At 39.1% G+C, this 24,558-nt stretch overlaps 2 protein-coding genes across 4 annotated transcripts in view; both read right to left on the bottom strand.

The window, feature by feature from the left end:
* ly75 (lymphocyte antigen 75) overlaps positions 1-14,487 on the bottom strand; it is a 32,847-nt gene extending 18,360 nt beyond the window's left edge. For both annotated transcript variants that reach the window (XM_083890892.1, XM_083890893.1), the window contains exons 1-9: positions 14,244-14,487; positions 10,427-10,798; positions 8,959-9,132; positions 7,947-8,108; positions 4,827-4,946; positions 2,599-2,739; positions 956-1,159; positions 659-825; positions 403-510 (exon numbers count right to left, since the gene is read on the bottom strand). In XM_083890892.1, coding sequence (XP_083747018.1) covers positions 403-510; positions 659-825; positions 956-1,159; positions 2,599-2,739; positions 4,827-4,946; positions 7,947-8,108; positions 8,959-9,132; positions 10,427-10,798; positions 14,244-14,334 — 1,539 coding nt within the window. In that variant the 5' untranslated portion in view covers positions 14,335-14,487. The remainder of the gene's footprint in view (positions 1-402; positions 511-658; positions 826-955; positions 1,160-2,598; positions 2,740-4,826; positions 4,947-7,946; positions 8,109-8,958; positions 9,133-10,426; positions 10,799-14,243) is intronic.
* Positions 14,488-15,501: 1,014 nt separating this feature from the next.
* Positions 15,502-24,558, bottom strand: part of pla2r1 (phospholipase A2 receptor 1) — a 30,663-nt gene continuing 21,606 nt past the window's right edge. Inside the window, exons 24-30 of one of the 2 annotated variants that reach the window (XM_083890894.1) lie at positions 23,021-23,256; positions 19,404-19,596; positions 19,187-19,321; positions 17,985-18,107; positions 17,729-17,905; positions 17,347-17,382; positions 15,502-16,578 (exon numbers count right to left, since the gene is read on the bottom strand). In XM_083890894.1, the coding sequence (XP_083747020.1) occupies positions 16,364-16,578; positions 17,347-17,382; positions 17,729-17,905; positions 17,985-18,107; positions 19,187-19,321; positions 19,404-19,596; positions 23,021-23,256 (1,115 nt within the window). In that variant the 3' untranslated portion in view covers positions 15,502-16,363. The remainder of the gene's footprint in view (positions 16,579-17,346; positions 17,383-17,728; positions 17,906-17,984; positions 18,108-19,186; positions 19,322-19,403; positions 19,597-23,020; positions 23,257-24,558) is intronic. The other variant, XM_083890895.1, reaches the window with a different exon arrangement.

The raw sequence follows: 24,558 nt of genomic DNA, 5'->3' as shown, positions 1-24,558 counted from the left end.
GCAGTCAGTAGAGTCTCAGCTGCTGAGCAACCTTGGATTGCCAGTTACCTCAGAAAACGAAACCTAAAAGACCTCGGTATTTTGAATTTGAATGTAGTAACTGCTTGACCACATCCTTACATATGGCACCTTTAAGTTGGACTAACACCTTAATGTGTATTCTGATTTTTATTCACAATAATTACAGTAAACATATTCATCTTTGGTTGACACAAAGTAATCTTTAAAATAGACACTTTATCCTGAGACGATTCTTAATGTGCTGCCATGCAGGTCATGCACACAATGAGACTGTGTGAAAGGACAGATATCACGTCCCAACACTGATATGAAGAAACCAAAAAAGATAACATCTGAGCAACATTTTTCTTGAGAACAGTGGGTCATTGAGACAATACTTACATCTCCAAAGCCACATCCCGTCTGTGTTGCTGTCTGACTGACCTCTCCTTTTGTCCGACACATAAAAGGTAGCCTGGTTGTACAGTTCCCGACCCGCCAACCATGAGACTGTGGAGAGCAGAAACAGGTTTTGATTTTGCAGGCCTCATAAACAAACAAACTTGTACCAGAGATCACAAGAAGACAAACACACCTCCTTGGCAGTGCACGGATACACATACATACACACAGAGTACAGACAGGCTGAATACAATACCTCTCCAGAGTAGAACACGCAGCTTGTATCTTCCAGAGTGGGCTGGACTGGTTCATTAGGGCCCCAGAAAGTGAAGGTGACTGGTGCCTGGTCGATCCACTTAAAGACCGTTGTTGGGTCCACGTTGATACCCACCAGACCAATCCACACATCCAAAAACTGTCCGTCTGAAGGTAAACACCACAAATGCAAAAGCACAGCACTTAATAGAAATACTTAAACCTAGACGGGGGTTTAGTCAGCACATTTTATCCTCGTTTTATCCAAAATCCTATTTTAACACAATTGTGAATTAACCTGCATGGAACTGAGTGCTGATCATCTCTTTGCTGTCGATAGAGTGGAAACTGGCCAGAAAGCCTTCTCTTTCTCCTGCCGTCTTGTTGCAGTGCTGCTGGGCTTCTGTGAAGTTCTGAGGGTCATCCTTCACCAACATGTAACACCAGCCATTCCAGGGGACCCAACCGTCGCCGCACACTGTCTCGCTATACACAGGAGCCTCTGTGGACATGGGGCAAGAGAGGTAGAGGCCGTGAGGGGCATGGAGGTCAACTTCATCTTCAAAGTTCTTATATAATCTGTATAATGACCTTGGACTCAATTTGAAAATTAAAAGGGAAGAGGATGAAAAGGAGGATCAACAGAGAAGTGATCTCACTTCTGGAACAGATAAATATGAAACAGCAGATATATAATGGAGAGAGAAAAACTGACACTGACACTACAGGGAGCCAAAGTGTTGCCATACAGTTACACACACACGCTGCTGCCAATTTAAAACACACACATACAATGACAAAGAGAAATCCCACACAGCACACTGCCCTGCAGCTTCTTTGACATACAACAACTCCTTCTTTTCTCTTTTGTTTATGTTTCAGGATTAGAATTGCCTCAAGTATCTTTCATTATCCATATCAGCTTCATCATGTCATCCCTAATGAATTACAGTCTGTCTCGTCTCAACTATTATGTCTCTTCTTCTCACAGAAAAGACTCAAGAGTGCACAAACATCCACAAAGGCCTCTTATTTTCCCACAGTGTCAGTACAGATCAAAACCAAAATCTAATCATTTCTGCCTTGGACCATAACCCCCAACCCCCAAAATGTAACCAAAATCTGTCCTTTAGTTTGGAGACGGATGGACAAACAAACGGCCAAAATACATGACCTTCTTGGCAGCTGTAAGAAAATAAAGAAGCATAAGAACACTGAGTTAGTACGACTATTGGCACAGGCGTCTTCAGGGCTTCTGTCACTTCATCAATCGGCTGGATCGAATTATAAACTGTATTTAACAATGGTCATCATCGCAACGTCTGTAAGTGAAGCCAACGTGGAAGTGCCTGAAACCTATGTTAACATCAGTGAGTTTATGATCTCAATCAACAGTTTCCAATCTTCAGTAGTTGATATCCATTCTTTAGCAGTGTGATTAGGTTGAGTTTTCTCACTCCAGTTAAGTAGGTGGCAAATACGTATGTAAAATGATCTGCCAGCCACCAAGAGAATCCACAACCCACAGGAAAAGAAGCTTCCGGTTTGCTACTGTATGTTGCTATGATGTCAGAAGCTAACGGCAGCCAGTATGACTGATTTTATAGCCTAACTTATAACAGTCATTTGTTTGGCAGAATTTCAGATACTATAGTTATGTATATGTATATTATAGTATATGATATGGATGGTAATATATTTAATGCAATATTGTCCATGTCTCACTCATAATATGAGTGTATGAGCAGATATGAGGAAAATATACATGTATGAATGATAATATTTATCACAGCTATTGGTCTTTCTATTCTTATTGTTCTTAATAATGTTGATAATAGCTCTACAAGTACCACTTCTACTAACTTTCTGGTCAACTTCAGCCTCGCAGTCCTGTTTACATGTGATTCAGACAAAAAGGGGAAGGGGCAACAGCTGTCCTACCTGTGCTCGCCGTGTCCGAGGCATTGACGCTCTTCTTGCAGATGTATGGAAACTGTTTGTTGCACGCCTCAGATTCAAAGCTCTGCTTGGAGTTCAGAACTCCACAGTCTGCGGCCAGCAGTGCGGAGGTGGATGGCATTCCTGTGAAACACAGTCCCACACACAATGAATGAAAGACAGGAGGAGGCATTCACCACTTCACTCAGCTCAGCTAAAAAAAAAAAAAAAACTTGTATGCTGCAGTGCTGCTAAAACATGGTAGTACAGCAGCAGATTATAGCAAGTCAGAAAGCTGCAGTATCCTTGATGTTAATATTTAAAAGTAAAGGGAAACAAACAACAAACATATTTCAATTGCTAGAAGGCTTTGTAAAGCCTTCCATTGAATAATATTATTGGTTTACTCAGCCACACTAACAACCCCAATGTCACACTGTGTCCAACAACCAAGCACAATGAGTTTCTGTGGCTTTGACACTGACATTATTGTTTGTCTGACTGACACCAAGTAGCAGTAAATAGAATCGCAGCAGCAACAGCATATCATAACAGCTTAATGCAGCTTAATTAGCGTGCATGGAAAAGCAGGTATTTCAACAATCACACACGTTGTCACAACCTGTGTCTATAGTAGGGGTGTGACAATACACTCGGCTCAAGACAAGACGAGACACGATATTGGGTTCACGAGAACGAGACGAGACGAGATTTTGAGAAAATTACAATGACAATATATATGACTGGACCAACAGATTTATTTAAACAAGTTGCACATGCATTTTGAAATGTATAACTCTTTAAATGCATGATGTAAGCAGGTTTCCCCCAGAAAACCGGCTAAGCCTGGTGGTATCTCTCGGGCCCACTGGCGGCCAGCGGCTTTTTTTGAAAAAAAAAAAAAAAATGTAATTAAAAGTTCACTGGAAATGTTTAATTATGATTATTATGTGTTATTGTAAGACATTTATTAACAATACTTTAACACCAACTAGAGTCTTGCAAAAAGACACTCTTGAAATTAAATAAATAATATACATTTTTTTCACTTAAGTTAAATATTAATTAAGTAATCGGCCAGTGAATCTTAAAACAAGCCATGCAATGGTTACATTTAAAAGTAAAATAAAGCAACATAAACATAAAAGTGGTAGTGCCTCCTCATCTGGTGCAGACAAACGGCCCTTTTATTTCTGCACACCGCCCCTGCACTGTTCCCTTCTCCCTCTCCTGCGCTGTGCGTCGCTCTGCGCTCCTGCGTCTCCAAGTGGTCAATTCCAAAGCAGCCTGGATAATTTCTCTACGTGTTTTATCCCACATAAGAATAATGATCTTTATGACGATGATGATCAGTCACGATGAAGTGCAGGTGATCTGAGTGAAACGTGACAGACTCTGAAGAGCAGAGCGCACTTTTCGTTGTTTTTACTCCGTGGTCTTAATCTTTGTGAAAGAAGACGCTTTAACGCTGAAAATCAGGGAATAACAGATGCATCAGATGAGCTGATGTCTTTAGTTAACTGCTCAAAGAGAGAGAATGTTCTCTGCTGTGAAGTGAACATCGCGGGGAGTTCATAATCTGTGCCGCACGCAGCCAAGTTTCGCTTTTGCGCAGAGACTTTCCAGCGTTTAACAGACACTGTTCCACCGTGTTGTAGCTGTGTTTCGACCACCGAATTATCAGTGCATCCCTAAATATAATATATCTTTATTGACAAGAACGATGTAACCGTAATAATGACGGACTTGATAGTGTGACTTGGGTTTCAATCGGCACCTGGACAAGCGTTCGCTGCGCGGATTATTTGGGGGTGCATGCGCTCTTGTTCCCTGCTATAAAAAAAGCCGAGGTGTATAAAAAATAAAATAAAATAAACAAGCAACGCTGGCGACCCGCCAGGCTTATAATACAGTGGGGGAAACCCTGATGTTTTTAATAAACTTCTTCTTCCACAAATTGAAACAAAAATTCTTCTTTTCCTTCTCCTTCTTTAGGTCACAAATCTCACGGGACAGTTTTTAACCGCGACGAGAAATATCGTCAAGTTTAATCTCGCGAGATCTCGTGGCACCCCTAGTCTATAGCTATGCTATTCTGTTTTTAAAAGATCAAGTAATAATGTGGAGAAAGAAAACACAAAAATGTTCCTATAAGTCTTGCCGTTTGTCCGTCTTTGAGCTGCAAACATGGCCAAAAACATAACCTTCCTGACAGAGGTGACTATAATTACCTTGCTCCCAGCGCAGGAAGGAGAGAGGGGAGCCATCAGACCACTGCCAGCCCTGAGACATGTCTAACTGGTGAAGGCCGATCCACATCCTCTCAGGCATCTCGCCAAGGCCATCCAGCACTGCACAACAATCACAGCACAGAGAGCGCAAGGCAATTTAATAAAGGGACACTGTGAGCGTCTGCAATAGGAATCATCAAAATCACATGCAACTGTGAAGATAATATGATAGAATACAGAAGGAGAAGGGGGGGGGGGGGGTGAGATGAGAGATAAGCAAGATAGAGAGAAAGATAGGTGGGAAACATAGCAGTAAATGTATTACGTTTCAAAATCTATCAAGAAGTGGTCTTTGAATGTCACTATTGACTTATACATAGCTGTTAAAAGCACAGTACATTTCTGCTGTCTCTCATTTAAAACTAACAACTGAAGACATAGTTTGAGGTAGGGCTGAACGATTATGGAAAATAATCTAATTGCGATTTTTCGTGCCAATATTGCGATTGCGATGCGATTATTTTTTAAAGGTCTTAATCTTCTGTATTATTAAACAAAGACAAGCAATACATCATAAGTATGGCCAATACTATATTACATTAAAAATAAACTGTTCTTTCCTGGAAGACAGACCTCTGTTATGATGACATGAGGTGATGCATGAATAGATGATTTTTATTTAACTACTTCAATCACAATAGCATATTTGGAACTTACAAACATCTGAACATAAAGTGCTGAGAAGGAACCCTGGTGTTAAAATGAAAGTCAGTCACACAAAGTGCAGATTGCATATATATATATGTATATACATACACACATATTTATAAAAATATGTGGCTTTACCACATTCAGTTTTTTGACATCTGTGAACTGCTAGACAGTCATTAAATAAAATAATAATAATAATAATAATAATAAATAAATAAAATACACACAACCCGTTTTGAAGTGCGATCATATGGCGTGACTAGGGATGGGAATTTCAGACTTTTTTTTTTTTTTTTTTTTTACAGCAGCAGCAACCACAGCAATGCGGGGGTGGAAACTAACTATTATACAGTGTACTACGTCGTTTTAGGCTCAAAAACGGTCCATTATTGAACATCAAAACAGCGATAATAAAAATGAGGGTTAAAAAAAAAAGCGGAGCAGAGAGAAACTCTCCGCTGGCACAGGTGTGTCTCACAGGTGTGTCTCCAGACGACTCAGGTTTTTGAACCTGCGCTTGTTGTGCACCAGAGTGCAGGATCTTGACTGGGTGAGATGCCGTCTTCAATCGTGTAGACTGCTTATTGTTGTGTCCACCCCCGTTCTTAACATTAGCGCAAGCTCTTTCGCACTACACACGCGCACACACACACGCTTGGACACGCACAGTCACTGAACAGCTGTTCGGACAGCGGCCGAAGCTCCATAGTTACCTTACCGACCCGCCCTCACCTATTCCATTCACAAAAACGGGCCGTGACTCGTACTCCGCAACGCGCGCATGTGAGAGCGCAGGGAGCAGAGTGATCAGAGTGCAGCGTCTGTGGTTAGACGATCTCGTTCGATTATATCACATGTTTTACACGCGCATGTCACGTGAACAGCGTATAATCGCAGCCTTTGCGGTTAGAAAATTGCACTTGATCATATCGCGATATTATCGCAAATGCGATATATCGTTCAGCCCTAGTTTGAGGATGTGATGAAGCAGTGCAGCTGCAAAAAATCAATAATTTATTCGATTACTAACTTAATCGTCAGCTATTTTGATAATCAATTCAACAGTTTGAGCATTGTTTTAAATCATTAAATCAAGTTCAGTGATCTTAAATGTGAATATTTGTTGTTTTTTGCGCTGTATAACAAAGAAATCAATAAAACTGATTTATAGACAAAACATTTAAGAACATCACCATTCTTATATCTAAGAAGAATCTTCATATAGCCCACATTCAAACCAAACAGACATCATATTGTCGGCCAAGTGTGTGATTTTAAATGACATGCAAGGATGGGTGTCAAGAACCAATATTAATATGATGGCTGCACTGATATTTATGTTCATTGTAATCAGAATCAGAAAATTCTCTGGCATTTTCCACTTTCCAGCCACCCCCTAATGATAATGAAGCTGCTCACATGTCATGTTGCACTGCTCTGTTTAATCCAGCAGCTATCATGGCAGATTAGCACTCTGCTCAATTCCTTGTTTATACATAGAAAAGTATCAATAAGACTCTTATCAGAAGCAGTATCGATAAAATCCTTCATGGTGTGTTACCCAGAAATCAACCTGGATCTGTGAATATCACCATATAATGTACATACATGTACATTTTGTGTGATGCAGAGAAACATGTAACCACTTTAACACTTGAATACTTCCTGTATGGCTTTCTACTTCCCTAAAAAGACACAGGCTACATCACAAATACAAAATATTTTGAATGCAAGTCATGAGATGTCCTCGAGAAAGAAGGTAAAATCTTCTTTTTTTTAACATAATGTTGCTGTTGCATTCTATAGTATTTCTAACCTTTGAATATATGTCAAACTGTTGGTGACATGATACTGTATGAGAGGCATGGCAGAGGAAATCCTATTGCACCGTCAATTTAAAAAGGAGAAATCCGACACGACAAAATGAAGAACAAAAAACAACGCTCTCACCGCTTGCAGAAGTGACACACATCTGTACCTACAAAAACCACAGGCCTTGTTTCGACTGAGTGTGCAGAGAAACTAAGAGGGCACATGCCAATGAGCCTGTGATGCTTTTATACACTTATCTTCACTAAACCTTTTCTGTTCCCTTCACATCAACAACAACAACAAACAAAGGCTCACATAAAACATCCCTGAAGGATGTACTTCAAAATGAACAAATCATTACAATAAGACATTAATCATAATAATAAATAATGAATGCAGTGTGAATACAACATATGTTTCTGTTTCTGCTCATTTTCTTAAATTTAATTCATAATATTTTTATTTTTATGACCACAAAACAGGCATCAGAACATGTGATTGTGTTCTTTTTGGTCTTGGTCACTGGCTGAGAGAAAAGACAGGACATACAACGGCAGAGGAAGAGGTGAAGAGATTGTGATAATAAATACATCTCACAGGTTTTGGAGTGCAGGTCATTGGGGCCGGACAAGCTGAACAGCTCAGCTCCCTGACTGCGACATGAATCCAGAGCTTCCTGCCAGGTCACCGCAACATTGGAGACAAACTCGTAACAGAACTCCCCTTCTGGCCCAGCAAACAGAGTCTGACAACCCTCCTCTGCAAAATCAAGGAAACATTGTGTGTAAATTCTACATGCATTTATAGATATATATGGGCCCCGTCCCATTTCTCCCCCTTAAAATTTCCACTTGGTTTGGAGTGCCCTCAACCGTAAATTCCCCTCGTTGAGGGAAGTGGCTTCCCAATGGAATTGGGACACCACTACATGCAAATTAGCGCAGTGAACGTAACGAACGTGCTAACCCACGTCACATGTTGACAATTCTACCGGTGGAGCGTGCTACTAATTTCATTCAGGACAAATACCGGCGGATCCAGCTGTTGTGTTTGCCTGTTGCGTTGGCTGTGTTTGTTTTTCTCCGTCGAACTGCGTTTTTTTCTCCGTCCTCGTAAACACTATATCACGAATGTGATTGAAATCTGTGAAGTCCAGGGTATTCCTGTTCAAGTGAACGCGGGTAAACACATCCAAAACACTGACAAAACTACCCAGATGTAGCAGAGCTAGCCAGCGGCTACCTGCCGAGTGCCCAGAGAGACGCCGAAGCACCGGCTAACAGCCGCTAGCCAACTACTTAGCTAGTTAGCTAGCTGCTTTCCTAAATCGTCCGTTATTTTCTGACATTAGTGTTCAAAACTCAACGGTCCTTTGGATGTATATCAAACCAACATATTCCAACATATTTCGACATTGTAACATGCTTATTTGTGAAAATATATTGCAACAAAACTGTTTCTCGGCAGATGTGGCCGCCATCTTTGTTGAAAAAAATAATCAGCCGGCTTGCTGAATGCGGGGCGTAAAAGATAGAAAAAACACTACAATATATATAAAATAACAGATAATGATGATAATATTTAAAAAAATTATCAAAGTGCAACATGCCAGGTGTTAGACAGTGTCCTTTCTTCGTGTCTTGGTCGTAGTCTGAGGTCGTAGCACACCAGGATAGTCCAGGGTAATCGGAGTCAGGGAGGCATCCGTGATGCCAGCTGCCATTGAATTTGAAGGGGAAGTCACAGGGACTGCCGGCAGAGTTCCCATTCATGGTGTGGACAACTGCATTGTGAGCAAAGATGACAGTCAGAGGCAGAAAATACATAAAAACAAACTAGAGCCTGTAAGCCATTATAGCTTTGGGATTCACTAAATAAGAAAAAAAAGTGTCAAATGTTTGGAAAGCGTGGACATATCCAGCCTTCTGAATGCTTTCATCAAACCTCAAAACATTCATATCATAAATGTGTCATCATGGTCGGCTGTCTCAAGCAGACAAGAAGATTAAAATGTGTTTAATAAAATTAGGGCTGCAACAAATTGTTTTCATAATCGATTCATCTGTTGATAATTTCAATTCATCAATTTATCATTTGATCCATTTAAGCAAATAAACGTCACTACAAATCTGCCTCAAATAAAGCCCTGCTACAGTCTACAGCTGAGATACAGTACACGAAGAATCCGCTCTGCAGCTGGGGTAATCGATCAGGGAGTTTGCCGATCTCCAATCTATTCATTTTATCGTCTCTAATTTGATCTTAGTATCAGCACATTTCCAACTTTTAATCAACACTCAGCCCTAAGAAGACTGAGTTTGGACAAATGTGTGGCTGTGTTTGGATGGAACAGCAGCAACGACAGTTCATGTTTGGACACATGACAGAGCTGCTGTATCCCTCAGTGTATCACTAAGTTCACAACTTTTCTACAGTTTTTACTGAGCACCACAACTAAAATGTCACAAGCTACAACATCACTGAAATCAATGTGCCACTAATGATTATCACTCATAATGTTGCACCAAAAGCTGCTAACAACAATGCATAATCTGCAATGGATTATTAGGCATCTTTATTTCAAACTATTGTGTCTTGAACATGTGGGCCGGGACATTTTTCTAGTACATCCAACAGTCATTCTTTCCCCTCTCATTTTAAAAATGAAAGAAATAGCCACAAATCGAAAGTAAAAGTTAGCTTTTATGTTCCGCTATATGAGGACATTGCAAAAGACAATAAAAAATCCCCAAACTTCCACAACACACACACCTAAGTGCTTTCCTGCATCAAAAACTAACTGAATTAACTATAACTGATGAGCAAAGGCCACAACACAGTGGTTTAAAATGTACCCGAACCTGTTTGGCCATGTGACTCACACAAACACACTCATACCAACGAGGAGGTGAGTCCTCATTGAACTGTTGATGTCATCACACACTGCATTTTACACAATCTTCAATCCTTGAGGGACGAGCTCCTTTCAGCATTAGTCAGACTACAGCGGATCATCATAATGGACTAATGTGCTGTGCTGATATCTGTATGTCAGCATGAGAGGAAACCACACTCACCGCGGTACGGCTCCTGGCAGACGTCGTCCTGGGACTCTCCTCTTACCCAAGTATCATCAGCGTCCCGTTTGGTTGTAACTTTGCCGTCGCTGATAGCCAGACTCATCTGATAAATGGTGTAAACGGCCCCGCCCTGGCAACGCCACCACAGCAGGATGTTGGTGCCGCAGTCGACCAGGGACACCGTTTTGGAGTGAACGTCCAACGCCAAGCAGGAGGAGGTGGCGACGTGGTAGAGGCGGTGGCCTGAACCCCACTTCCACAGCCGGGACGCGTCCTTTGGATCACAGGTGGCGAGGTTCAGGTCCGTAGAGGCCCCTGAACCCAGGCACTTCCCCGTGCTGGAGTGCTGGATGGTGAACGCATTCTGGTCTGTGATGACAGGACATAGAGAGAAAAAAGACAGCGCTGATTTAACAACGTTCAGATTACCATGCTGAAGTGACTCATATCCCAGAGTTTTCCCAATCACCAATGCCCTTTTCAAATCAGATGACTTAAGTATGAGGTCCTTCACCACCCCCGTGACATGAATGAGAACGGTCGGATAGGATTCCATGCAGCTTTTTGCTGACACGCGAGCACTCAGCCGTTACATCTTCTGCAGAGGAAGAGAGTGTTGTCCTACAGAACTAAATCTCTTTCCTTCGTTTCGTCTCATCTTGCACATCTCCTGCTTCAATAACAAAGGCTTCTTCTGTTGTTGGTGATGACGCATGCAAAATTCTATTTGTGCTCAAATGTGTTTGCACACAGGACACTTGTAATGATGAATATAAACCATCAAATCTAATCTGTAATCTGGGTAAAAAAGAGGGCAATGGCGAGAGAGCAGAGCCAGTAGCAGTGAAATTTTACAGGCAGCAAGAGTCCCGTTCTAAGAGACACGATCCTCCTGCATACAAGGATATGAAATCGTGCCAGAATATGTTATTACGCAATATTTTGAAATGGCAAAATGGCAGGCAGATTTTATGCGAATTCAAAGCTGTTTTCACCACAATTTTTGGTATTTTTGTGGAGTCATTAATATGCATTATCTAGTAAACGCTTACTGGCATCAATTGGATATTTGACCAAGTTTTAGATGTGGGTCAAGAATATTCATATTACTGGTCTAGTCCCTAATTTAATCACTTTAATCACCAAAAACATGGCACAGCCTGAATATTAGTGGCTAAAGGAGCCTCTGACCATTTATGAAATAAAATGTCTAATCAGTCCAAACTGACATCGTACAATTGTCGGGGGAAAATGACATTGTCAATTCGATGTACTCCATTAAGTATCCATTACATTAATTTTTATTACGCCAAATTAAGATTGTGACAATCAATAGACGATCAACTCTTCTGATAATAGTTTCTCTATGGTTTTAGCTTCTTACATGTGAACGTTTTGCTGCCATGTGTGACATAATTAAAGTTGGGAAAGTATGCATTGAACCCAACAACTCATTGACTCATTGAGACAATATTTGACATATTAAAATATAATAAATAATATAACTGTTAGTACAGACCATGCTAACCGATACTAATAAACGTGAGCTGTGACATACTGTATTCTTGTCTATAGATTTTAATCCAAGGAACAAAATATACTCGATTTATGGCTTTGGAAAAACAATTTTAGATAATTTTATAGACGACATTATGTCTTCTAATATTGTGGCTGATCATCACAGAAAAGTGAAAATATGTTGTAAAAGAACAGAAGTGTATTTTTACAACATACACTGTTTATTATTCCATCAGAGGAAAAGCACTGCCTCTCATTTTGATCAGTCTCTGACTCTCTGTTAATGAATCATCCATTTTGAAACTTCAACTTTAAGCAGAAGACGTAGCTCTTTTACTTTGATCCACACGTGATTCACTGCGTTTTTCTTTCCTTAACAGAGGAGTATTTCATTGTGTTATGACTTACGACACATGCATAATGGCACATATAAAAGATATGAAACTGAACCATGGATGTGGAGGAGTACAGTACCTAAAGAAACTGAGCCATACTGGGGCTGAGAGTGAGAGTATTAATACTTGACTGGACATAAAACAGCAGCTGCATGGTCGTAACATATAAGCATTAATAATACATTATGAGCCATCAGAATATGATTGGAATTAATGTCACTGGGGAATGGGTAGGGGTGGGCAGATTAATCGATTATTGAATTTTATAATCCAATATAATTATAAATTATATAAATTATAATATTAATGTTTTCTTTATAATTAAAAACAATTCTCTGAGCTTCAGCTACTTAAATGTTATTTTCTTCAGTTTTCTTGCTTCATACAACAACAACATTTTAGCATGCGGACAAAACAAGACATCATTTTGGTCAACATTCAACATATTCTGACATTTTATGGACCAGACTCAAAAGTTTGATTGTAGTGAATTATATATAATCACGAAAGGTGAAAATCATTACTAACCCACCAAAATATAGTCCTAGTCATTTAATTTAAAATGCCACAAGGGGGGGGGGGGCAGCATATTCTAACTCATTCCAAGACGTCAGGAATATTCATAATTAGCTTACTTATTTTTATTTATTTATTTATGCATTTATTATTTTATTTTATTATTTTTAAGTAATGATTTTTGTTTTACAAGTAACATGTTTTTTTATTTTGTAACATTTTATGGTAACACAAATAACAGCACCATGTTTTTGTGACATGTTTTTCAAAAATTATAAAATATGTTATCTTATATTATATATATATCTCTTATATTAGCAACATTATAGTTTATCTGTTTCCTTTGGGTTCCTAAACTTTGATAAAATGCCTTTTTCTCTTCAGTGAGCACTGAATCAAACGGACAAACAAATAAAACAAAGTTATCATATGCATCGAGTCTGTTTTAAGTGCGCTTGTGCAATGCATGAACATCACATCAATATATATGTGATATTGATATTTAAGAAAATGATATATTTGTATTTGAGCACAGAAATCACAACATTATTGTGAAATGTTATTGTTTGTGTAGCACGTGTTCATGTCATTAACATCAGGATTATTTATAATCATCTTATTCATTTACCTTATTTATTTATTTATTTTTATTTATTAATTTTTTGGGGGGAGGGGGGCAGTTTCACTTTAAAACAAGAACTAAAAAATACCTCTCATAACATTATTTTCTTTTATTATTTTTAAGTAATGATTTTTGTAACATTTTATGATAACACAAGTAACAGCACCATGTTTTTGTGACATGTTTTTTCTAAAAGTATAAAATGTTATCTGTTAAAATGTTATATTAGCAACATTATAGTTTATCCGTTTCCTCTGTGTTCCTAAACATATAAACATATACATATATGTGATATTTGCTATTTAAGAAATTTGTATTTGAGCACAGAAATCACAATTTCACACTGTGAAATGTTATTGTTTGTGTAGCACGTGTTCATGTCATTGAAAACAAACAGGTTCCAGGTTTTTTTCTACACGAACCAAACATTTATACTGAATTTACCGCAATAATATCGTGAATTTCGCTTGTTTTCGGGTAGTAAATAGTCACGTGGTCAGTTGTTTTCGGTGGCTGCGTTGACAGATGTCGTAGTTAGACGTCGTTATAATTACCCAGTGTGTGTGTGTGTGTGTGTGTGTGTGTGTGTGTGTGTGTGTGTGTGTGTGTGTGTGTGTGTTCGTGTGTGTGTGTGTGTCCGAAAATGTGTGTGTGTGTCCGAAATGGCTTCGTCACGGTTGAAAAGAAAGAAAAGTGAAAGAGAAACGAAAGCAAAGTGTCGCAGCTCTCGGTGGAAGACGAAGAAGAAGAAGAAGCTACTTACCCGAGCCGCGGACGTTAGCCGCCGGTGAGCAACTCCCAAACCAAACCGTCAACAAACACAGGCAAAATGTCGCTTTGGCTAATTTCAGCATGGCAGAGTGTTTTCGTGGGCTTCATAAAGAGTGACTAAAGTGTGTGTCGTTGAGCTGTGATGATAAAAATCGCCGAGCTCCACCACGCACAAAGTGGGCAGGTAACTCAACCAAACCCCGGTCCTCACTCAACTGTCAGCGGTCCGTGTTGTTCGGCGCTGTCCCGCTCCGGCAATAGTTATGTATGTGTGCGGCATTTCCGGTTTGACCTTCAAAATAAGTCATAGAACATGACGAGCATCCGCTAACCAAGGAAACATCATCGTTTTTATTTATTTAAAAAAAAACATAATAATGTTAATTTGAGAACATTTTTGTCAAACTGAGCAAACCAAGATTAACCCTTTAAGGTACGCAGCAAGAAAAAAGCAAAGGAAAATTTTATTTTATTTTATTTATTTTAAAAATAAATAACACTGAAAATACTCCATTTAATGCATGTTTTACAGAGAATATATTTACATAAACCTTATTCAACCAGAGGTCTGCTATGATATGATTCATATCATATTTGTATTGTAGTCTATGAAGTGTCAACAAAGACTAATTTTTGTATTTTTTTTGCTGCTATTTTCTTCTATTTTCAGGCAATTAAATGAAAAAGTACAAAGCTGTGTACATTGCTGTGAATTTATGTTTCCAAGTAAAGGGAACTGTTTTGTGTATTACTGTGTTTTATTATGACTGTATATTTATACTTGTACTGTTACAACACTGGAGACAAAAGGTCAGAAATAGGATAGTGATAGGAAGTTGAGGAGTTCTGCCATATTTATTTAAACAAACAAATAAAGAAGCCTGAGAATGAATGAATACAAAGACACATTATCATTAAAACAAGTAAAAATGTTTACCAGGTCAAATAATTATATTTCTGTCACATGTTATTTTGTCACAGTTTGAGAACATACAATGACTCATAAAGTATCATTGTTATCATATTAACTAAATTTTTGTACATTTGTTTTACTATATAGGCATACATTGGCTTCCATAGCCAATGTTTAATAACAAATAAAATTGCAATAAAAATATGATTTGTTGTCTTCTTTTGATCCAGAATCTGTGTGCTGTTTTGGAACAAATGATATCATTGAATATGTTTCCTGAATACAAAGTGATTTGAGACAATTGAGTGATGGCATGTTTGAATAATCAACATTTGATGTAAGACTTTTATTTTGAAGGCGAAATAGATTTGCATTTTTCTGATTTCTGTGTCGGTGAACTTTGTCCACATTCCCTGGTGGCCTGGGCGTTTTTGTCCAATGATGTATTTCAAAAGCGTTGGGTAGTTTCCATCTCAAAGACACTTGGTCCTACTTTCAGTTTATTAAAAGACAAAGACAGTTGTGCAAAAATACATCTCAAACTCTGACAGCAGTGCACAAAATACTCACCATCAAATCACAAGCTATGAATGAATAAACACAAAAGAACCCTGTTACTCATGTGCAACATGTATACGTAAAAAGAATGAGACACTGATAAGTCATAATAATAATAATAATAATACTGATAAAACTGCTGTAAAACATCTACAACAACCTGGATTCTGAATGAAATGTACTAAAGTATGTGTAATTACAAATATCACTTTTTTGTGCTGGTTATTTTACGACAAGAAATGTTATTTTAGAGCAAGAATTTCCTTCACCTGTTCAAATATTATTATTCAAAGCATTTCCTTTTTATTCTAAATACTTCATCTCACAAACAAACAGTGTACAGTATAAAGCTTGCTCTTGTACAGTTGTGTTCATGTGAATATTATGTTAGTCTACATGAAAACATAGGTTCTTCAGTGTCAACACAAGAAATATCTTCACCAACGCGTGTCATTGAAATGGTTTAAATAAATGCAAACTGGGATCCTTCTCAGATTGTTACCGTCGTCATTTCACCACTGTCCTGAGGAGTCGGATTCAGTCAGACTCGTGTAGCGTTCGTACCTGGCGGTGAAACACCGAGAGACGGAAAAAAACGCTCGGAAAGATGTTGAAAACAAGGACAAAGGGTCATTTCAGAGCTATTCTCCCGAGTGAGCCTCCAGCTCAGTCATCAACACGTTTCCATCGGACTCCGACAGCGAGCCTGATTGTCTGTAATACGCTGTGCGGAGTATCGGGAGCCCACGGAAACGCATGGAGTTCCTCCTATACATGAACCACACTGCTCCTGCCAGCAGAGCAAAGATGAGCACAGCCACCAGCACTGCAGCAGCAATGACTCCATGATGTAAACCTGAAACACAACACGGTGACAGATGCCTTTTAGAATATAATGATGTAGAATGCTGTGTTTTTACTTTCAATGATACTAGTGTAGGAAGCCCCCGAAAAAAAAACTGATGAAAAAAAACTTGAAATTTTAAGTTTGAAAATCGAGATCTCGAGTTTCCAAAAAATTATGAAAAAAAAAACTCAAGTTCTCTGCTATCAAACTCGGGATTTCAAAAAAATGCAAACAAATCAGGAAGTGAAAATAACAAGTGAGGAAGTGCAAAGAACAAATCATGGTGTGCTAAGAACAAGTGAGGGAGTGCAAAGAACAAGTGAGGGAGTGCAAAGAACAAATCAGGGAGCGCAAAGAACAAATCAGGGAGTGTAAAGAGCAAGTGAGGGAGCGCAAAGAAAAAATAAGGGAGCGCAAAGAACAAATCAGGGAGTGCAAAAAACAAGTGAGGGAGCGCAAGGAACAAATCAGGGAGTGCAAAGATTAAGTGAGGGAGCGCAAAAAAAACGAGGGAGCACAAATAACAAATCAGAGCGTGCCAAAAACAAGTGAGGGAGCGCAAAAAACAGTCGGAGCATACAAAATTCAGATTATTGCAAACATTGTTTCTTAAAAAGTGTTGAAAATATTCACACAAATCTTGGCTTTAATAACAAAAGAAAGGAAATATATTTTACAACATAATAACATGTTCTATAAATGATAAATCACTGTCGGTATGCATCTCCTTTAGGACATTTTAAATGTGTCTTATATGTGTATGAAAGTGCACGTTACCGTTTAGTGGTTCCACTTCCACCTCAGTGATCGTATCTACAACAGAAAACAGAAACACATTGTGTCTCATATTCAGAAAAGTTCTTCACTGTAAGAAATGTCACAGACACAGTTGTGATTAACCAAAGAGGCAATGTGATGAATACATCTGTATTTTATGAACATCTGGAGTTTAAATGAACACCAAGTATGCACGTGTATGCAATCCCTAATCTCAAATGCAAAATGAAATTCCCAACAAGTTTAAATTTAACACTGAAATGAAATAAATTCTCCTCAAATCAGGATCATATTTTCCATTTTCTTTATAGCAATATGATCTATTTTAATATTGTGAAAGCATTGATAAGCAGCACTTTAGGATTCAAACTACTGAACTCACCTGAGTTAGTTTTGCAAACAAAGCCGCGCAGCTCGGCGCACGGCGACAGCTGCCACACGCCGTTAGCCACGCTGGTTGTGACACAGGTGTCTGCCGTCAGCTGCTTGGAGTCTGGGGCTTTGTTAGGCCAGTTGGTATAGTCCATGGATGAACCATCCACCCAGGCCAGAGAATCAGCTGCAGACACAGAGCACAAGTTGAAACACCACAGGCTGCTGCGAGGACACTGTGATTTGACACTGAGAGCGACGCTTACTCTCACTTCTGAAGTGCATCCCCAACCACACGGTCTGATGACGCAGCCCTGACGACCACAGCTGCTCCAGAACAAAGCGGTTCTCTGTCTCGCTTTCAATGGTCAGCACGTCTGAGGTGTTGACTAGAGAATAACAGAAGCACAACAAACTGCTCAGAAACAGACTTCACCCTCATGTTTGTCAATGAGCTTAGCTCAGCACTGAGACTGTAAACTGCACTCCATGTCTTTGGAGTGGTACGTCTTTAAAAGTCAACTGCAAGAAGTCTTTGGGTGAATTCCAATTCCTTGCTTAACCCTAAATCTTAACCCTCAATCTCAAAAATGTGCGCTCCCTCTAGTGCAAGTGCTGTCCCGATTCTCAGAAAAATTAAGTTGAGGGGCGAGTTTAAGGGCTGTATCGCCCTGAATATTGAGATTTTCCGAGACCACCCTTGAGAGCAAGGGCTACCCAGAATGCATTGCGTGTTTTGCCATAACAAAGATGGCGCCGAAAGCAGCGAAATGAGTACGCTACAAATTAAGTATTTTCTTTGTTAATAGAGATATAAAAATTATAAAAACCACTGTATTATCTTAGTTCAGGCCCATATTATGGATTACTGACGTCATTGTTGCGTAACATTTATTTTTATTTTATGATCTTTTGTCAATAGCCGGCCGGTGTGGACAAGCGATCGTTTGCTATGGTTTACTTTTCAATAAGCCGTGGTGTGTGGTAACTGTCAGCTGAATATGTCCGTGGTTGTGGTATTTGTATGAGTATCATCTTATAACTAACTGACAACCTAATAACTTGACTGACAAACGGATCGTAATAAATAATCGTGATGTAAATGTGTTCTTCTTCTTCTTCTTTTTTGGAGTTGACAGACTGGGAGCAGGTTTCGCAATATTCTGCCCCCTACAGTCTGAAGACGTATCTGCATTTAAGGGGTGTCCCATTTCTAAGTGAAAAAATCTAATTAACTGTCCCTCAAAACTTGGTTTTGAGGGACAGTTAAGATTAAGGTTGAGCTTGAGGGGTTAAGATAGGAATTGGCCCTTTTTCTGGGCAGTTCTCTATTTGACCTGTAGGGGGAGTATGCACTCCATATGCCAGATATGCCTTGCTGTATTTCTACTCCTTTTTAATCATTGTCATGAAGAGAGACGACAGTGATCATTAAACACATGACACATGCGCTGAAATCACACCTTACCTTTGTGCCGACAGTGTTCTCTGGACTCTTCAAATGTAAGTTTCTGCACCACAGGCTCAAAGCTGTAACAGCCATGTCCAAACTTCACCCACGTTGCAGGACACACCACCTCATATGATGTGAATGGTTTATTGCCTGCGGGAAAAGAAAGAGAATTTTGAAATCGCTGAAAGAGAAGCAATATCACGCTGTGAGACGATCAGGAAGCAGCACTGACTCGGTGTGGAAACGCGACACAGTGCCCCTGGGATCCGGGTTTCACAGTCAGCCCTCCGCCAGCCTCCGTTCACATCCATGTACGCACACTCTCCCGTCACAAAGCCGCCGTCGTCTTCTTCGTCGTCGTCGGCCGCGTCCCAGTGAGTGTACACGGTGTCTGTGCCGTCTGACCACTGATAATTGATGCCACTCTGTAACAAAGAGGACACAGTCACCAGGACTTTGAGTCAAGAAGAGTCAGCCGTGCCTGCAACGCTCAATACCGACTTACTGTATAATGCAGGAGAATGCAGCTGTGGATGTCAATCTATGCATGCACAGCAGTATTTATTAGTTTGATTAGTTATAGCTGTATTTTGTTATAGCAGGTGTTAGAACACCCCAGTTCTTCCAGTTTTAATGTCGTCAAGTGAGTGAACTTAAAGGCCCAGGAATAGAATTTAGTTGCATCTAGGAATTAGAGAAGCTGCAGATTCCACAAACACGTCTTGGACAATGCCAGTCGCTAACAACCAGAGGTGGAAAAAGTACTAAAATATTGTACTCAAGTAAAAGTACCAATACTTTGATGAAATATTACTCAAGTAGAAGTAAAAGTAGTCATCTGAAAATGTACTCAAGTAGAAGTAAAACGTAGTTCGTTTGTACTTTAAGTAAAAGTTACTTAGTTACTTTGCGTGGGGTGTGAGGGTAGTAGAAATATGACAAGGGCTCAGAAATCCAAAACTATTTTGGAGCTCATGCGCCCGGCGCAACACAGGATATTACATCACTTTTGGCGCACGCCCTCTATGCTCTAGGATTTATGAAGTAACTACTTACAATACTTGAGTCAATATGTACTCAACACAAAATCCTGATTTTAAATTGTACTTAAAAATACAAAATACACAAAAAAGTATTCAATACAGTAACTTGAGTAAATGTATTTCGTTACTTTCCACCTCTGCTAACAACACTCTACACACAAACAGCGTAGCCTATAGTTACAAATACAACTGATTAACTGTGAAACAAACACAGCAAGTGCAATAAAAGTAGCCATGATTGTTTGGTGGCAGCCATTTTGCAAATGTCGTGTTGGGGGTCAAGTTTTTTTGATTTGGAAATTCCGAGTTCCGACCACAAATAGAATGCACCAAAATGACGATGGCCTTCAGGATGCATGGAAAAAAACGAAAAGCCCTTTATTTTCATTCTTCTTCAATCTTATCTCACCTCCATAAAGAAGATAATTGTCTAGAAGAATTATTTCTTATTATACACTAATATAAACATACTTGCTTGTAGTATACGGGTAGTTGATTATTGTGGGATGAGCCTGTAGCTCTATGAGGGCCAATATCTGCAGTAAACCACAACCTCATTTTGTAAAGGTGAGTATCAGCAGTTGGGATTTTAACATTTAACTTTCCTGTATAGAACCCCCTTAAATCCTACACACTGGTCCTTTAAATTGTTAAAAGTTTAGGTCAAATCCTTACGTTGGATGTATAAAGGCACTGCTGTAAGAAACTGTGTCAATTATTAGAGCAATATTGTACTACACTACAGACAACATTACTGTCTAAGGCTCTCAGGAGATATAAAAGGAAAACTGGTTTCGTCAGGGCTTCATCCCACAGCTGGATTATTAGGAGAGAAAAAGCACTGTGGCTTTAATAGTCTCCAAACTGAAGTCCTAAACCTCACAGGGCTGGACTGAGATGAACTTAGAGAAGGTGCAAACAAAGAAACCTGCAAGTGCGACATGTTTGTGGACTCAAAGATGGCATGAACTTTCCAAACAAGGTTCATCTCCTTTGTTAGGATTCGTTTGTGAGTGAAGAAGCGACTGGAAAAACAAGGGTGTTCGACAACATTTGACTGAGAAAAACACTCACACTTAATTTACTGTTTACGTTCTGAAAAATAATAATAAAAATACTGCCACTGACTCACCAGATGTACTACACGCAGTTTCCCATGAATAATTTAAGGCAGTCACAGTTATGCTACAACAAAAATACAAGTTATTTGTTAGTGCTGAAGCAGAAAAACATGCAGCAGAAAAAAAGATAATAAGAAATAAGAGCAGAAGCAGAGAGAATTTCCTTCTTTGACGGAGAGACTAAGACATCCTAAATGTCGTACATGGAACCCTGGAGACTGTAGCTGCTCACTGACAGACAGACACCCAGTTAACACGCACTCTTTTTGGTCAACCTTCAGAAACTGTAGGTCAAATATTTACCCCTATTATTCAGGAGCAATTCTAAAATATGACAATATTTCAATTTAGGAACAGACAAATATGTCCTGTCACAAAATAGAGTAGGACAAAAATGGAGGCATTACAGAAGTGTTAAGCTAGCAGCACTAGCTAGCAGCAGCCCCAAGGAGAACAAAAACATCGGTTTAAAGAGCAGTTGTTTTATCGGTAATTCATGCTTATTAATCAGCATTAAAGAAAATAGTTTGGGGGAATTAAGCTCTTGTGTTCTTCTTTTAATGAAGAAGTGCTGTACTGAACATCAGCGCAGCTGTGATGTAATTCCACAGATGCTACAGTAATAAGCTAAAACTGAATATCTAATATTTAACCAACAAACAGTTCTGAAACTGGCCCAACTTAACTGTTGCCTGGCAACACATCAATAGCTCAATAGTTTGTTTTTTAGAGCAAGTCATGTCCACTAATGTGATGTATGTCAATGATTTGTATGTTTTGGAGAAAACGTGTTCTGTGTGAATGTGGTGAATGAGCAGCTTGATTCCATTTGTCCTGCTCAAGTCACTTTTTAGAGCTTTTAGGAGAAATTCTCAGGTATAAATACAGTTAAAGTCAGCTCAGTTAAGCAGTTAAAGGAAGAATCATTCGAAGTAAACATTTCCTTACATGACAGAATGCATTTGCTCGTGATAAGTTGAAGTTGTTTTGGTCTGTTTATACTGTGTGGAAAAAGCTAAATATGTACAAGCTAGATTCAAAAAAATTCAAGCCAAGCTAAATTTGCTTACTCCACTGATTCCTTTCCTTAAAACTAGAAAATGTAATTCAATTGAAGAAAAATTGGTTTATTTCCAGTGAGTATATACTGTAAATATCCTGCTCCTTATATATATATATATACACAGTACGTGGGATATTTGAATTCAAGTGAAAGCAGCTTGTAACATCACTGGAAAAAAATAAAATAACTGATAGTGAGTTTTAAAAAGTAAGGATCACTACAAAAAATGAATGAGCAGAGAAGGCTATTGGATGATTAGAAAACCCTTGAAAAGCCTTGTGCAATGATGTTAGCACAACTGAAAACAGTACAATGACGGCAACATTTTGAATAAAAATCATTATTTCTAATCTTGTCAATGTCTTGACTATATTTTCTATTCGTTTTGCAAATCTTTTGATGAATAAAAGTGTGACTTTTAATGGAAAACACAAAAAAATTGTATAGGTGACCCCAAACCTTTGAAGGATAGTGTAAGGAAGGGGGTGTTAATAGCAGGTGTAAATGCATGCTCTCTGAAATGCATTCTAATGCCAGAATAAAGGTATATATACACACACACACATAACACCACCACCTCCCATTAACAGTGCAGAAAACATACAAATGAGAGGATACATACGTCTTGACTATACAGTCCAATCCAGTGGGGGACTGCCAATCTATTGACAAGGACAGTAAGGAAAGCCTGGTGGTAGGCATCTGTAATGCTCACTAGGTCAGAATCATTCTCTATGCACAATTGCATCGCCTCGTACCAGCTCATGTTGCCTGACACAACCTTGTAGCTGCGGCTCCTGTACTCAATATTGTCAGGGAGAGGGTGGTGAGAGGAGTGGGTGGGGGGTTTGGATGGATCTGTAACGAGAACCAAAACAAAGGACAGAGGAGAGGATTTTAGAAAGACAACGTCGACATAGTGAAGATAGTTTGAGGCAGGATGGAAGAACAGGATTGGTCAGAGTGTGAACATGCAGCAAAACTGCATTCTCCCTCTAGGGAACGGGAACTGTTTACTGTTGTTATTATTATTATTATTTATTAGTCCCACAACATATAAGAACAGGACATACTTTCAGAGCTCAAGCTTGATATTAACAGCGTTAACATTGTTGGGGATTGCACATGAGATATTGCAAAAGAACGTTTTCTCTTTGATGTGCATTAAAATGTCTTTTTTTTTTTTTTTTTAATTCTTAACCATCCACTTTTAGAAATAAGGGTTCCAAAAGGGTTCTTCTACAAGGGCTGAGGTTCTACCTGGAACCATTTGCTTCTGAAATGCCCTTTCACGAAGAAAGGGTTTTTCACGGGTTCTTGGTAACACTAATGGTTCCAGTAAGAACCATTGTGATCCAGAGAACCCTTTAAAACCCCTTTTCTGAATAAAGGGTTTTTGGTGGAACCTTAATTCAGGTTCTACCTGGAGCCAAAAAGGTTTCTCCTATGAGGACAAGCCAAAGAACCTTATATGGTTCTACTTAGCACTTTTATTTCTAAGAGTGTATGAACTCTCATATTTACACTAGAAGTCACAATAACTCTGACAGGTGTTTGCCTTGAGGTCCTACACTCTTAGAAATAAAAGTGCTAAGTAGAACCATATAAGGTTCTTTGGCTTGTCCTCATAGGAGAACCCTTTTTGGCTCCAAGTAGAACCTTTTTATAAAGGTTACAAGAACCCTTTTAAAACCCTTTATTCGGGGAAAAGGGGCTTTAAAGGGTTCTCTGGATCAAAATGGTTCTTACTGGAACCATTAGTGTTACCAAGAACCCTTGAAAAATCCTTTATTAAGGAAAGGGGTTTTAAAGGGTTCTCTGGATAAAAATGATTCTTACTGGAACCATTAGTGTTACCAAGAGCCCTTGAAAAACCCTTTCCTCTGGAAAGGTTTTTTCAGAAGCAAATGGTTCCAGGTAGAACCTCAGCCCTTGTAGAAGAACGCTTTTGGAACCCTTATTTCTAAGTGTGTAGTAAAAGGAGAATGAGAACATCTTCAGCTTCAACAGCTAATTCTAATTCCCCAGATTAAATAGAAATACAGCAGTAACAAAAGGGTAATACGTCCCTCTTATGTGGCTCAGACACGTGATAGCACCAAACCAGGAAGTCACCACCTCTTATTCCAGTGACGTGTGTCCATGTACACACACTGTAGC

This window comes from Microchirus variegatus (assembly GCF_963457635.1).
Source record: "Microchirus variegatus genome assembly, chromosome: 6".
Classification (NCBI taxonomy): Eukaryota; Metazoa; Chordata; class Actinopteri; order Pleuronectiformes; family Soleidae; genus Microchirus; species Microchirus variegatus.
Note: the sequence above shows the minus strand (reverse complement) of the source record. Positions and strands in the feature narration are given on the sequence as shown.